Below are 17,191 nucleotides of genomic sequence, written 5' to 3'. Positions count from 1 at the left end.
CTCTTTTTTTTTTTTTTTTTTTTTTGAGACAATGTTTTGCTCTTGTTGCCCAGCCTAGAGTGCAATGGTGCAATCTTGGCTCATTGCAACCTCTACCTCCTGGGTTCAAGAGATTCTCCTGCCTCAGCCTCCCAAGTAGCTGGGGTGACAGGCATGCGTCACCACACCCACTTAATTTTGTATTTTTAGTAGAGATGGGGTTTCACCATGTTGGCCAGGTTGGTCTTGAACTCCTGACCTCAGGTGATCTGCCCACCTCAGCTTCCCAAAGTGCTGAGATTACAGGTGTGAGCTACCACGCCTGGCCAAAAAATATTTACTCTCTTATTCTCTGCATATTCTATGGCATGGTACCACGCTTCTATAACTAAAACCATCTCTTTATCCCAAGATTTCCATCACATTACCAACTACTTATATTTTAATAATTATAGTAGTAGTATCCGATAGGTTTTAAATAGATATCATTTACGTAAAAAAAGGTGTTGCTATTAGTTATTAACAGTCTTCCCAGAAACAATTAGAAATATTGTAAACCAAATCCATAGTCAATTTAGAATTACAAGCATTTAAAAAATCATGTTAAAACAAAGTTCAAAGTTGAATATCTGTAGTTGTATAGATATTCTACACCAAAAGGCAGATTGGGGTTAATTTTGTTAAATTATGATATATTTAACGTGTTTAGAAGATTGGAAAAAGACTCATGCCCCAGAACGTAGTGGTATTTGGTTTTCTGGCTCCTGAGTCTGTGTACTGCTGCCCTCTAATGGGCAGCATGATAAATGTGAAGGACCGCATTTGCCACCTCGAACCTAACTTGGTCACATAATGACTTTTGAGAAGACAGCAGCAATGAGAGGAGGTTAAGGGTAGGGCTCCCTGTACTCTGCATATTCTTAAAAACATCTGCTCTTACTCAAAATATGTTTGGACTGGTCCCTTGAAGGTCGCCAACCTCATTAAAAGCTACAGCCCTGTTTGTGTTGAATCTCCTTGTTGAAATAAGGAAATCCGTTATTTTCTGACAGTACAAAGCAGCAGCCAAATTTTCATCTTTGATTCCAGAGAAATGCAAATATAAAGTAGTAAGGGTTTAGACAATTAAACACAGCGAACCTGGCAACATTTTTTCCCAAAGTAATAAAAAAAAAACTACTGAAGAAAGTTTGGCAGAATGTATTGTCTTAAAATTTTGAACTTAGATAACGATTTTCAAGGAATAGTCTCTATAATCCTGCTTTAAGAGCATACTTTAGTAATTCGAGGTACAATGATTTTTCTCAGACATGAAAAAATGACATATTCACACATCATCTGGTCTGGAACACCCTCCCAACCCCCCTAGTTTGGTAGGCAAAGTAAGAATACTCCTAGGGGTTACAGAATACAAGGCTTAGAACTAATTTCAAATAAAAGCAAAGCAAAGCAAAACAAAAGCCCCAAACCCCACTGGAAATTCAAAGTAGGCAACAGCCACCTTGGGAAAAAGAAATTTTTCCTACATATTGGTCTCAGCACTGAGTGACAAATCAATATGATATTGTTAGAGCTTACCAAGTTTCCCAGATTAATTCAAGTATTTAAAATTATTAAATGTGCACCAATTACACTTAGAGCTATATGGGACAGCAAACTATACAAATTTTTTTTTTCAAATACAGTTGATGAGAATATTGTCACTGGAGTAAATTGTTAAACATTGTCAAAATGTAACTGGACTCTTTAGAGTTGTCTGGCAGTGTACATGACATTGATGGAGTGACTCATCCTCAATTTTCCAACTTCATAGGATGACATCCTTGTGAGATGATTGAGACATTCAATTGAATGTCTTATCCTTAATACAAATAAATTTGGTGGATGACCTTAATATCTGATATGCTGGTTGCCATAATCCAGGGTTTCTCAATCTAAGCACTAATTGACATTTGGACTTGATACTTATTTGGGGTGAAGAGTGGGTGTCTTGTGTACTATAAGACGTTTAGAAGCATCCTTGGCCTTTAGAAGGCAGTAGCACAGTACCTCCAATTGTGATAACCAAATATGTCTCCAGACCAATTTAATGAAGTAGGGTGGGAGGGCTGCTCCTGTTGAGAAACACTGCTCTAATTCATGACTCCAGATGGAGATTTCCTATTCTAAGACAAGTACTGTACTCTTGTTACAAGTATGAATGTAACATACAGTGACCAGTTAAGAGTTCTATACTCTCACTCACCTGCTGAAATACAAATTAGAATCACAATGAGATACTGCCACATACCTGTTGGAAAGGCTAAAATAAGACCAAAACAAAAACAAAAAACCAACTGACAATACCAAGTGCTAGTAAGGATATGGCACAAATGGAACTCTAATATACTGCTGGTAAGAATGCAAAATAATATAGACACTTGGGAAAACAGCTTGGCAATTTCCTATACAGTTAAATGCTGTATTTCCATATATTCTGGCATCCCAACTCCTAGGTATTCATACAAGAGAAATGAAAACTTATATTCACACAAAAACCTATTCAAATGTTTGGGGTGGTTTTATTCATTATTGCTAAAATCATCTTTCAGCTGGTCAACAGATAAATAAAACTTTAGTCCATCCGTAAAATGGATTGCCACTCAGAAAAAGGAATAAACAATTGTATGAAGCAACATGATTGAATCTGAAATGCACTGTGCTAAGTGAATGGAGCCAAACTCAAAGAACTATATGATGACATTATGAAAAAAGCAAAACTACAGAGACAAAAAAACAGATCAGTAGTTGCCAAGTATTTGAGGTGGTGGGAAGATGTGACTATAAAGGAGCATTAGGGAACTCTGGGGGTGATAGAAATACTCTATGTACTTATTGTGGTGCTGGTGGTTGTATGACTTCATGCATTTGTCAAAACTCATAACTGTAGATTAAAAAGTATACAGTTTGCTGTATATAACAATTACATCATGATAAACCTGTCCTATAAGTGAACTAACAAAGAAGTAGGATAGAATGAGAGAAGGGGTTCAATTGGAAACCTATGCTTTGGGGTAGGGCTTCATTTCATCATCATAATCTATATAGGTTGTTTATGTCTATGTCTTGACTCTCTAAAGATAATCACAAAATATTAATTCCTTCCTATAATTAAAAAATTCCTTTATTCAGAGTTGGTAAACAGTATAAATATTATCAGTGTAGATTACAATTGCGTGGTAGTGAAAATATTTTGCAGAAATGTAAAGGGTGTAGATTTTATTTGATTTGGACTAGTTATTTCTTGTATTTGAGTTTTGCTCTCCCATTAGGATTCTAACACCTATTTGGTTCAATGCTAGGCAATGAAATATCTATAACACACGATTAGAAATCTCATATTATTTTACAAGGAAATTTAGGTTTTCTAATACTTTTGAACTTTTACTAAAACTGTCAGACAAAGCCAGGTATGGTAATGTGTGTCTGTAGTCCCAGCTACTTGGGAGCATGAGGTGGGAGGATCGCTTGAGCCCAGAAGTTTGAGGCTGTAGTGCACTATGTTTGTGTCTGTGAACAACCACTGCACTTCAGCCTGGGCAACAAAGTGAGATGCCATCTCTAAAATAAAAAACAAAAAAGAATAAAACAAAAATTGTCGGACAAATTACATAGTCTAGTAAATATTTTTAAACTATTGCAGATGCAAAACAAATTAGAAAAACTGTACTATGTAAAACAGTAAAACATGTCCAACTGATTTCTTAATGCCCTGAAGTGGAGGTTTTATGAAGTTCTTGTCTTGGCCTATCTTTCTGTCTTGGCCTATCTTAATATTCTCACTTTGTAAAAACATTTGTTAGTGGTCCTTTATACATGCATATCAAGAATCACAGAGGTCGGGGGCCCTGGCTCACCCCTGTAATCCCAACACTTTAGGAGGCTGAGGTGGGCAAACTGTTTGAGGCTAGGAGTTCAAGACCATCCTAGGCAACATAATGAGACCCTATTTCTACAAAAAAATTACGAAATGTTAGCTAGGCATGGTGGTGTGTGCCTATAGTCCCAGCTACCAGGGAGGCTAAAGCAGGAGGATTGCTTGAATCTAGGGGGTCAAGGTTGCAATGCGCTATGATCAAGCCACTGCACTCCTGCCTGGGTGACAGGGCATGACTCTGTCTCTTTAAGGAAAAAAAAAAAAAAAAAGAATCATAGGGATAGGGCAGGGAAGTAGTTAAATGTGTTCTCACGCAGACACTGAAGATTCTGAAAGCCAAAAAAGTAGGCCAACCCCTACATTATCAATCGGGAATAGAAAGAAAAGCTGCATAGATGTGTTGCCAATAATTTTCACAGTATAAACCCTGCCAATGCTTACAGTTTGTCTCTAATGTATTTAGTTGTTTCCTTCTCCTTCCTTCCACCTAACCCACCAAAGTCATCAAATGCTTTTCTTAATTATTTGGGAAGCTCCATAAAGCTAAAAGAGCAGCTAAGCTCAGTTACATTCTAATCACATACATCCTTTCACATTCCTGACACCTCACTAAAAAGCAATATAAAGGAGTGGTGAGAAGAGACTGGAAAATTAAGGTATATTTTTGAGGTGCTTCAAAGGGAAATGAAAAGAGGGCCTAGATACACATACCAGATTTCAGTGCAATAAAGTATTTACAAACATCTGAATGGAATCACCAGGTCTCAATTCCAACCCAATAATAAGGAAAGAGTCAAATTATATGGTTGGTTCTTGCTTACCAAAAGGGAATTTTAGAAATGTGATTAAAAAAAAAAACTGACTAGTTAAAAATAGAACCATGTGGATTATTTTCTTTGCATTGACACCATCCTGCCTCCCTCCCCGCAATTTCCTGCATAACCCAAGAAAGCAACTTTACTGTCGTGTTCTGCTTTTTAACTTTGCAAAGTGTTTGCTTCATGAATGATTTTATCATCATGGACTTCAGAATCTTAGCACTAGAAGGAATCTCAGACAATCTGATGACAATCCACTGGGATAGTCACAAATTCTTATTTGTCATGTCTGTGTATCCTTTTCTGAAGGATATTAGGAGAGTTATGTATCTAGAAAATGCTTGGCACTAAGTACTTAAAGAATATAATTTATTAAATTAAATGAAATATAATTAGATTGTGAAAAAAATTTCCAATAAGGCCCATGAAATGTAGAAGACGTTTGAAGGACTCTTACCTAGTAATATAGTCTCTTAATAATAATATCTAATGATGATCACTTTTAAAGGACAGGGATTGTGTGTGTGTGTGTGTGTGTGTGTGTGTGTGTGTTTGAGACAGGGTCTCACTTTATTGCCCAGGCTGGAGTGTGGTAGCAGGACCTCGGCTCACTGCAGCCTCAACCTCCTGGGCCAAGGTGGGTAGATCCCTTGAGCCCAGGAGTTCCAGATCAGTCTGGGCAACATGGTGAAACTCCATCTCCACCAAATATACAAAACAAAAAAATTAGCTGGGTGTGTTGGCATATGCCTATAGTCCCAGCTACTTCAGAGGCTGAGGTTGGAGGATCGCTTGAGCCCAGGAGGTCAAGGCTGCAGTGAGCTGAGACTGTGCCACTGTACTCCAGCCTGGGCAACAGAGCAAGACCTTGTCTAAAAAAAAGAACAACATGTAAAGTCAACGACTGGAAACATCACTGTTTTTTCCAATCGGAAATGATTCAGCCTTATAGTGAAAGAACATAGGCTTAGGAAATGAACAGATGAAATTCCCAATTTAAAATCTGGATTTTATCACTTAAGAGCCATATAATTCTAAGTCAATTATCCCCACTAAAATGGGGATAATGACACCTGCCTTACACTGTTGTTATGAGGATTAGAGCTAATGTATGTAAAGTGTTTAATCCCATGCCTGGCACATTGTAGCTAAATATGCTCTCTCATGCAGACACTGAAGATTCTGAAAGCCAAAGTGGGCCAACGCCCGCATTATCAACTGGGCATGAAAAGAAAAGCTGTATATTTATATATGAACTCAATATTTATTATTATTATAATAGGTCAACAGAAATTTCTCATATGATCATGCTGTAACTACTTCACAGCCATAATAAGTGACAAAGACTAGCACACAACACAAGTTTTCCTTCTGACAGAATTCTAACAGATTTTTAAGTTTCAGTATACTAATCAAGAAACACATTTATTATATTGGCCATAGTTATAAACAACTAAATTCAAGTAACAGATCCTGGCATGCCAGTTGCCAGGAAAATAATTTATTTATACTTTTACTAAACCAATGTTATGACATAAAGTGTGATGTTTAGAAATCTCAAAGTATTACTTCTTAGTAAAGAAACTAGTAATCTACAAGTAACAGTCAATTAAAGTACTTCTGTGTTAAGTAATTTAAAATAGAAATTAAATTCATCTTTTTTTTTTTAGAGACAAGGTCTTGCTCTGTTGCCCAGGCTGGAGTACAGTGGCTCAGTCATAGCTTACTGCAGCCGCAAACTCCTTTGCTGAACTCCTGGGCTCAAGCAATCCTCCCACCTCAGTTTTCTGAACAGGCGGACTACAGGTGTCCATCATCACACCTAATTTTTTTTTTTTTTTGAGATGGAGTCTTGCTCTGTTTGCCTAGGCTGGATGCAGTGGTGCGATTTTGGTTCACTGCAACCTGGCCTCCCAGGTTCAAGCAATTCTCCTGCCTCAACCTCCTAAGTAGTTGGGATTGCACGCATGTGTCACCATGCTCGGGTAATTTTTGCATTTTTTAGTAGAGATGGGGTTTTATCATGTTGACCAGGCTGGTCTCAAACTCCCAACTTCCTGTGATCTGCCTGCCTCAGCCTCTCAAAGTGCTGGGATTACAGGTGTAAGCCACCACACCTGGTCTCTTGTAATTTTTTTAAAAAAATTTTGTTGAGATGGAATCTCACTATGTTCCCCAGGCTGGTCTTGAACTCCTAGCCTCAAGGGATTCTCCTGCGTTGGCCTCCCAAAGTGCTGAGATCACAGGCATGAGCCACCACACTCAGCCTAAATTCATCTTTTAACAGGCACAGGAATGTTATCTCTGCACGTGTTAGTAATATTACTGTTCCCTTAATATTACAGGCAGATCATACATATTTCCAGAATTTATAATGAACAACTGGATAAATTTATAATGAACAATTGATAAATTTATAATGAACAATTGATAACTGAGCAACTGATAAAACCGAATTTAATAATTTTCTATTTACCAAAACTTAGATAAGCGTAATTCATAAAAGATGGATTTTTTGTTTTAATACGAAACCTCTGAACTTTACTTTGTTCTCTTTCAAAAAAGTATTTATTCCCTGAACGAAAGGTCACATACTAAATGGAGAACTTAAAACTCAGAAATAACAGAATAACTTTACTTTGTTCTCTTTCAAAAAAGTATTCCCTGAAAGAAAGGTCACATTCTAAATGGAGAACTTGAAACTCCAAAATAATGGAATAACATAAAGAAACACATTTTTTAGTATCCCTGCTTTTATCCAATTGGTTCTCACATTTCAAATGAATATGATAAAGCACTGACTAATAATCCAATGTCCAAAAAGGTCCATCTAATCAAATCACTAAATTAAACAATAACTGTTGTGGGTCAGGATACTGACCCTAAATTCTTAATGATTTCCTTAAAAATACATCTTCCCCAGAAGGTAAGTAAGTGGTACTCATTAAAGCTGGCAACAGTAGACACTGAGGACTACTAGACAGGGGAAGAAGGAGGGGGGAAAGAGGTGAAAAGTAGTGACTACTGGGTACTATGCTCAGTACCTGGGTTACAGCAACCATCACACCCTAAACCTCAGCATTACACACTAAACCCAGCTAACATATCTGCCCATGTGCCCCCTAAATCTATAATAAAAGTTGAAATTATTTAAAAAAAAGTTTAAAATAGGCAAAAAAACAAAAGCTGACTTGATTTATAATTTAATTTCTCTTATTTTTTCAAGAGATATACAACCAATAACCACTACCTTATTGGTAAAATTTTAATGTTCATTTTTCCCTTATGAAAAGACTAATGAGAAAATGTATAACCATTATATTTTAATCTTTGGATACCAATATTCTATTTAAATCAATGATATGGCTCTAATTTTAGGTCTATTGAGTTGTCTATGCAGAAGTTATTTCCTATGCAGATACAGTATATGTTAGAACCACAAATTAAAAGAAAATTTCTACTTCAACAATGTTTAGATTAGAAACAGTATAGAATGTTACATTTCTGTCTTCTAGAATTTTTTTTGTTTTTTAAAGTCAGGATTTAATCACAATGAAAAAAATTACATCTTCCCTCAACTTCTCCCTGGAGGACTATAGTTCCCACTTACTTTACTTTTTTTAGTAAAAGGACTCAAAGCTTTATAGCAGGAGAAATAAACACTCATTAGCTCAAATCCATTTTTCCATATGCATATAATCTCTGTCATTTTAGGCTCTTTTCTTTCCTGGTGTTCAAACAGCTATTTCACACTTTACCACATCCGAATCATTTTAACTTATTGTATATCCTCCATCCATGGAATATTTTCATCCCTGTGTTTCTGTGGTCACTTGCCAATTTGCTTTTTTACTTTCAAGTTTTCACTTGCTCTCTGTTCAAAACAATGTAACTCCTGATCCAGCTGACAACCACTGTACCAAGCCAAAGCAGAGTACATTGGTCAATTCTATCTGAGGTGGTTCTGGTCTCCAATGAGTCTAATCTTTATGTCTTACAAGAGACCAAAGGAAAACCACAATGAGGGCAAATGACAAACTGAAATAACTGTGACTAAGATGTTTTCATAACACACTGATTGACAGGAAAATTGCTTTGAAAAATGTGGCCTATTTTGATATACAGTACCAACTGTAGTATCTTGTAATTTACAATCCAGGGCAAAAAAACTATCACAGAACGAGGACGCTTTCTAGTTCTGTGAACAAAATATTTAATAGCATATTTTTAAAATTAATGAATTCTCTAGTTGAACTTTGCAACAATTTGAAGAGGGCAAGAAGGCTCCTGGCCAGAATTTGGGGAAGGATGCAAATCCAGCTTGCAGACTTCACAGGTGCCTCAACCTGATGGTCCTTCCCTATCCACCCTGGTAGCAGAAGACAAAGGGCATATAATCTTGGGAGTTCTAGGGCCCTGCCCACTGCTGGTCCGTCTCCACACTACTACAGTTGATGCTTTCTAGAAAGCACCACCTCCTGGCAGGAGGCCAACCAGCACAAAAACAGAGTATTAAGCCACCAAAGCCAAGGGCCCTCATGGAGTCCACTGCATGCTCCACCACCTCCACCGGAACATGCGCCGGTATTCACAGCTGAGAAACCCATAGTTCACATCATAGAACTCTATGCAGGCAATACCCAGTACCAGCCTGGAGCCGGGTAGACTTGCTGGGTGGCTAGACCCAGAAGACAACAATCACTGCAATTTAGCTCACAGGAAGCCACATCCATAGGAAAAGAGGGAGAGTACTACATTAGGAGAACACCTCATGGGACAAAAGAATCTGAACAACAGCCTTCAGCCCTAGACCTTCCCTCTGATGGAGCCTACCCAAATGAGAAGGAATCAGAAAATCAACCCTGGTAATACGACAAAACAAGGCTCTTCAACAACCCCCAACCCCCCAAAAAATCACACTAGTTCACTAGCAATGAGTCCAAACCAAGAAGAAATCCTTGATTACCTGAAAAAAAATTTAGGTTAGTTATTAAGCTAATCAGGGAGTGAGCAGAGAAAGGCAATGCCCAATGCAAGGCAATCCAAAAAATGATACAAAAAGTGAAGGGAGAAATATTCGTAGAAATAGATAGCTTAGAGAAAACACAATAAAAAATTCAGGAAACTTTGGACACACTTTTAGAAATGGGAAATGCTCTGGAAAGTCTCAGCAATAAAGAAATTAAGAAGCAAGTAGAAGAAAGAAATTCAGAGCTGGAAGACAAGGTCTTTGAAGTAACCCAAACCAACTAAGACAAAGAAAAAATAATAAGAAAATATGAACAAAGCCTCCAAGAAGTCTGGGATTATGTTAAATGAACAAACCTAAGAATCATCGGTGTACTTGAGGAAGAAGAGAATTCTAAAAGCTTGGAAAACGTATTTGGGAGAATAATTGAGGAAAACTTCCCCACCCTTGCAAGAGACCTAGACATGCAAATACAAGAAGCACAAAGAACACCTGGAAAATTCATCGCAAGAAGATCTTCGCCTAGGCACACTGTCATCAGGTTATTCAAAGTTAAGATGAAGGAAGAATCTTTAAAGCTGTGAGACAGAAGCAACAGGAAACCTATAAAGAAAACCTATCAGATTAACAGCAGATTTCTCAGCAGAAACCCTACAAGCTAGAAGGGATTGGGGGTCCTATCTTCAGCCTCCTCAAACAAAACAATTATCAGCCAACAATTTCGTATCCAGCGAAACTAAACATCATATACGAAGGAAAGATGCAGTCATTTTTCAGACAAACAAATGCTGAGAGAATTCACCATTACCAAACCACCACCATAAGAACTGCTAAAAGGAGCTCTAAATCTTGAAACAAATCCTGGAAACTTATCAAAACAGAACTTCTTTAAAGCATAAATCACACAGGACCTATAAAACAACAACACAAGTTAAAAAGCAAAAACAAAAAACAAAACCAAAGTACACAGTCAATGAAGAGCATGATGAAAGCAATGGTGCCTCACATTTCAATACTAACATTGAATGTAAATAGCCTGAATGCTCCACTTAAAAGATACAGAACTGAAGAATGGATAAGAACTCACCAACCATCTGCTGCCTTCAGGAGACTCACCTAATACATAAGGACTCACATAAACTTAAGGTAAAGGGGTGGAAAAAGGCATTTCTTTTTTTTTTTTTTGATACAGAGTCTCACTCTGTCACCCAGACTGGAGTGTAATGGTGTGATCTTGGCTTACTGCAACCTCTGCCTCTCAGGTTCAAGCAATTTTTCTGCCTCAGCCTCCTAAGTAGCTGGGATTACAGGCACCTGCAACCACACGTGGCTAATTTTTACATTTTTAATAGAGACAGGGTTTTACCATGTTGGCAAGGCTGGTCTCAAACTCCTGACCTCAGGTGATCCTCCCGCCTTGGCCTCCCAAAGTGCTAGAGGCATGAACCATCACGTCCAGTTGGGTAGTTAGTCTTATATCAGACAAAACAAACTTTAAGCCAACAGTGGTTAAAAAAGACAAAGAGGGACAGTATGTAATGGTAAAAGGCCTTGTCTAACAGGAAAACATCACAGTCCTAAACATATATGCACCTAACACTGGACATCCTAAATTCATAAAACAATTACTAATAGACCTAAGAAATGAGATAGACAGCAACACAGTAATAGTGGAGGACTTCAATACTCCACTGACAGCATTAGACAGGTCATCAAGATGGAAAGTCAACAAAGAAATGATGGATTTAAACCATATCTTGGAACAAATGGACTTATGGATACACACAGAACATTTCATCTAACCACCACAGAATACACATTCTATTCAACAGTACATGGAACTTTCTCCAAGATAGACCATGATAGGCCATAAAATGAGCATCAATAAATTTAAGAAAATTGAAATGATATCAAGCAGTCTCTCAGACCACAGTGGAATAAAACTGGAAATCACCTCCAAAAGGAACATTCAAAACCATGCAAATACATGGAATTTAAATAATCTGCTCCTGAATGAGCATTGGGTCAAAAACGAAATCAAGATGGAAATTAAAAAATTCTTCGAACTGAATGACAATAATGACACCACCTATCAAAACCTCTGGGATGCAAAGGCAGTGCTAAGAAGAAAGTTCCTAGTCCTAAATGCCTACATCAAAAAGTCTGAAAGAGCACAAACAGAAAATCTAAGGTCATACCTCAAGGAAATAGAGAAACAAGAACAAACCAAACGTAAACCCAGCAGAAGAAAGAAAATAACCAAGATCAGAGAAGAACTAAATGAAATTGAAACAAAAAAAGTTACAAAAATAAATGAAACAAAAACTGGTTCTTTGAAAAGATAAATAAAATTGACAGACCATTAGCAAAATTAACCAAGAAAAGAAGAGAGAAAATACAAATAACCTCACTGAGAAATGAAATAGGAGATATTACAACGGACACCACTGAAATACAAAAGATTATTCAAGGCTACTATGCACACCTTTATACACATAAACTAGAAAATCTAGAAGAGAATGGCAAATTCCTGGAAAAATACAACCCTTCTAGCTTAAATCAGGCAGAATTAGATACCCTGAACAGACTGGTAATAAGCAATGAGATTCAAACGGTAATTTAAAAATTACCAACAAAAAAAGGTCCAGGACCATATGGATTCACAGCAGAATTCTACAAGACATTCAGTGAAAAATTGGTACCAATATTTTTGACACTATTCCATGAGACAGAGAAAGAAGGAACCCTCTCCAGTTTATTCTATGAAGCCAGAATCACCCTAATATCCAAACCAGGAAAGGACATAACCAAAGAAGAAAACTACGACTAATACCCTCGATCAACACAGATGCTAAAATCCTTAACAAAATACTAGCTAAACAAATCCAACAACTTATCAAAAAGACAATCCACCAAGATCAAGTGGGTTTCATACTAGGGATGCAGGGATGGTTTAATATATATAAGTCAACATACATGATATACCATATAAACAGAATTAAAAACCACAAATCACACGATCATCTCAATAGATGTAGGCAAAGCAGTGGACAAAATCCAGCATCCATTTATGATTAAACTCTCAGCCAGGCTGGGCACAGTAGCTCACGCCTGGAATCCCAGCACTTTGGGAGGCTAAGGCAAGCGGATCATGAGGTTGAGAGTTCGAGACTAGACTGACCCACATGGTGAAACCCTGTCTCTACAAAAAATACAAAAATTAGTCAGGCATGGTGGCATGTGCCTGTAATCCCAGCTACTTGGGAGGCTGAGGCAGGAGAATCGCTTGAACCCAGGAGGTGAAGGTTGTGGTGAGCCAAGATAATGCCATTGCACTCCAGCCTGGGCAACAAGAGCAAAACTGCCTCAAAGCAACAACAACAAAAAAAACTTTCAGCTAAATTAACATGCAAACACAATACTGAATGGGGAAAAGATGAAAGCATTCCCTCTGAGAACTGCAACAAGGATGCCCACTCTTACCATTCCTCTCCAACATAGTACTGGAAGTCCTAGCCAGAACAATCAGACAAGAGAAAGAAATAAAGGGCATCCAAATAATAAAGAAGTCTTTTATCCCTTGCCTCCCTCTCACTCTTTCCCCCAAGTCCCCAAAGTCCACTGTATCATTCTTATGCCTTTGCATCCTCATAGCTTAGTTCCCACGTATCAGTGAGAACATACATGTTTGATTTTCCATTCCTGAGTTACATCACTTAGAATAATAGTCTCCAGTCTCATCCAAGTCACTACAAATGCTATCAATTCATTTTTTTCCTGGCTGCATAGTATTCCATCACATATATATTATATTCCATCATATATACATATACACATTACACACACACACACACACACACACACACAAATATATAGGTGTGTGTATATATATACCTATACCTATATATTTATGTGTGTGTATATATGTGTGTATATATACATATATACACATACACACGTATATGTGTGTGTGTGTGTGTGTGTGTGTGTGTAATGTAACACATCATGGAACTAACCCAAATGCCCATCAATCAATGAGTGGATAAAGAAACAGTAAGACTACAAATATGGTGCAGTGCACACTTCTCAGGTTCTGGGTACACCAAAATCTCACAAATCATCACGAGAGAACTTACTCATGTAACCACGTACCACCTGTACCCCAATAACTTATGGCAAAATAAATAAATAAATAAATAAAATTAATGACTGTCTAAATAAATATACTTACTTACATTTTTGAATAGTTGCTCAGCAAGTTCTCTGACATGCTTTATCATCTTCACTGGGTTATTTTCTTCAACTTTAATTCTCTCCACTTCAAAGGCTACCAACTAGGAAAAAGAATCAAATGGCAAAACATCAATTCCAAAATATGCCAAATTCAAAAACTGTGATAATTTCATACAATTTGCAAACCAAAAAAATCCAACATGTACATTATTTTTAAAACTAAATATTTTAGGTTTCACCTCCATTCTGGGGTTACAGAGTCAATCAAACCCTTGAATTGTCTAGTGGTCCCTCCCTGAGGATTTGGGGCCCTATTTCTTCTGGGGAAAAGTCATTTCTGGAACTTAGAAAGACCCTGTCATTCCACAGGCCTCAGTCAGAGAAATTCAGACAGTCAGAAAGTGTCTAAACACTTCCTTAACTCACAAAACATGAACCAAATGTTCAAGTCAGGATGCTCAGACTGTAGTCCTAGCTGTGCTAACAATGTGATTTGGGACTAGTCCCTTAAACTCCTGAGCTTCAGTTTTCTCATCTCTAAACTAAGATGGAAGAACAAGATGACCTTTAGATACCTTCTAGTTCTCAAATTATATATATTCTAGTACATCTATCTATTAACTAATTTATTGGGAGAACTGTGTGAGTCTGTATACTTAGGGTAAAGAAAAGAAGGCTGACAGGAAAAAAAATTGTGGGAGGATAAATAGATGGATGATAAAAATAAAAAGGTACAATATAGAATTCTTTTAGGAACTAACAGATTCACTGCATAGGCATATAAAACTACAGCTTACCTATTCTAGGCTAGGATTCAGAAAGATTGTCAAAGGCAAACATTCTTTTCATTCTAAGACGTCTAGTTGATGGAAGTGTGAGGACAAGGCCATGCACAATGCAAGTTGCCTCTCAAAGCCCCCATAACACCCCATTGTGGTAGGCTGCCCTAGGCTAAGTGAAAACAAGAATCAATTTCCCTGGAGCAAATGTTATTTTCCTACCAAAGCATTCCCATGCAAATAACCAAAGAAGGTAGGATGAGAAATTATTTAGTTCTGATGCCTCATTTTTCTTAGGCTCTTGACTGATATATACATATGATTAACCGGCTGTCAAGTAACATCATATACATATGATTAACTGGCTGTCAAGTAACATCAGTAAGGTCACCACTGTAGGCTCAACAGAGAACTGGATGAACACTAAGGGGTGACCCAATAGGAACTTTAGACAGAGTTCTTGCCTTATCATCGTTTCCAATCTAGAGTATATATGTATAAAAATAAATAAAAAATAAGTTACCATATAGAGACACAAAATGAAGCCTAACGCAACTGAGTGACTCTCAGAGTCAACTACTTTGGGAGAGTTTGGAAGAGGTGGTAAGATAAGAACAGGGTATGAAGAACAGAGGAGGCACCCCAAGCAAGGGAAAGACCTACAAAAACAGAGGCTGTGGCAAGCAAGTTTTCTGCAAGTAATTAATCTCGCTTTTTAATTGTGATGAAGCTACCAGAGGGAGTAAGAGAAATCTGAATAGAAAAGAAAGAGTATGTAAACCAATGTTACTATTCATAAGGCTTCAAAGACTAATAAAATGTAGGAGCTAGAAAAGACGTTGGAGAGCATCTATTTTAATCCCATAAAATATTATGTTATGAATTAGTACAGAATCTAAAGGCTGATATATGTTAGTAGAATCAATAATCAATCATATTATATGGTTGTATTAGAGAATCAATGACCAATAATTGATTAGAAAAAACTGTCCACCTCGTTTGGGCACAGTGGCTCATGCCTGTAATCCCAGCACTTTGGGAGGCAGAGACAGGTGGATCACGAGGTCAGGAGATCGAGACCATCCTGATCAACATGATGAAACCCCATCTCTACTAAAACAATAAAAAAAAAATTAGCTGGGCGTGCTGGTGCATGCCTGTAGTCCCAGCTACTCAGGAGGCTGAAGCAGAAAAATTGCTTGAACCCGGGAGGGGGAGGCTGCAGCGAGTCAAGATTGTCCCACTGTACTCTAGCCTGGCAACAGAGTGAGACCCATCTCAAAAAAAAGAAAAAATTGTCCACCTCAGAATGTCTCCTAAATCCTCATATGCTTTGTGTTATCAATTAAAGCATCTGATGCAGTAAACATATTCTACACAGAACTAAAACATGTACCTCTTCTTTAATTCTTACCTGTGAATACTTCACTATCTTTACAAAAAATAAAAGATCTTTCTCCTCTGAATCAAAGATATTTAAGATCCTGATTCCTACCTTCTCTATATAAAAGAAAATCACCAGAAGCAAAACATGACCACTATTACTGTTCTCCATTATCTTGGGTTCTAGAAGTGTTTGTTCTTTTATAGACTTCAAGGAACTTTTTAGATTTTTGGTTCCAATACAGTACTCTTTAAAAAATTGAAATGAGCATAATATTCTTGTTCTATCCACCAGAATGGGTTGCTGTGAATATTGAGTTAAATGATAAATGAAAAGATGCTTAAAAGAACAATAAATGTAAAACAGCATCCTTATTTTGAGTCATATCTGCACTATTTCTCCCTCTCAATGGCTAATTCCTTGAAGATAGAGACAAAAATCTGTTTTCCGTATATTTGATGTTTCCTAAGAGAAGTAGAGAAATGCTGCCAATTGGTTAGTAAGAACGCCAAGAGGCCAGGGGCGGTGGCTCATGCCTGTAATCCCAGCACTTTGGGAGTCCAAGGTGGGCAGATCACAAGGTCAAGTGATCAAGACCATCCTGGCCAACATGGTGAAAACCCCGTTTCTACTAAAAACACACAAAAAAATTAGCTGGCTGTGGTGCTGCATGCCTGTAGTCCCAGCTACTTGGGAGGCTGAAGTAGGAGAATTGCTTGAACCCGGGAGGCAGAGGTTGTAGTGAGCCAAGATCACACCACTGCACTCCAGCCTAGCACCTGGTGACAGAGAGAGACTCCGTCTCAAAAAAAAAAAAAGGCAAGAAGTTAAACTATGGCTCTATGACTCTGATAGACTAAATGTAACTCCAATTTGAAGTAATTTCAGCTATCTTAGCTTCAAATTAAACCTTTCTCCCTCTAAGACTAACAAAAGAACTACTGCATTAGTGCCTTTAAAAACAAGAAATCTATTTACACAATCACTGTGAAATAAAAAAGATTTTAATCAATTATTTTTAAAAATTTAATATTTTTTAATATGAATACCATTTGGAGTATGAGTGGTTTTCAGTTACATGGATGAATTACATAGTGGTGAATTCTGAGATTT

The 17,191-nt window shown here is 37.4% G+C and overlaps 1 protein-coding gene across 4 annotated transcripts in view; it reads right to left on the bottom strand.

Moving 5' to 3' along the window:
* Window positions 1–17,191, bottom strand: part of SBF2 (SET binding factor 2) — a 472,399-nt gene that overhangs the window by 192,838 nt on the left and 262,370 nt on the right. For all 4 annotated transcript variants that reach the window (XR_010338354.1, XM_012456679.3, XM_012456682.3 and 1 more), the window contains exon 13: window positions 13,918–14,016. Coding sequence is in view for 3 of the 4 variants with exons in the window: in XM_012456679.3 (XP_012312102.1) it covers window positions 13,918–14,016 (99 nt within the window). In the remaining variant the exon portion in view is untranslated. The remainder of the gene's footprint in view (window positions 1–13,917; window positions 14,017–17,191) is intronic.

The sequence above is a fragment of the Aotus nancymaae genome, unplaced genomic scaffold (assembly GCF_030222135.1).
Source record: "Aotus nancymaae isolate 86718 unplaced genomic scaffold, 86718_ANA_hifiasm-v0.15.2.pri h1tg000059l, whole genome shotgun sequence".
Lineage (NCBI taxonomy): Eukaryota > Metazoa > Chordata > Mammalia > Primates > Aotidae > Aotus > Aotus nancymaae.
The sequence above is the reverse complement of the archived record's forward strand: the minus strand, read 5'-3'. Positions and strand labels throughout refer to the sequence as shown.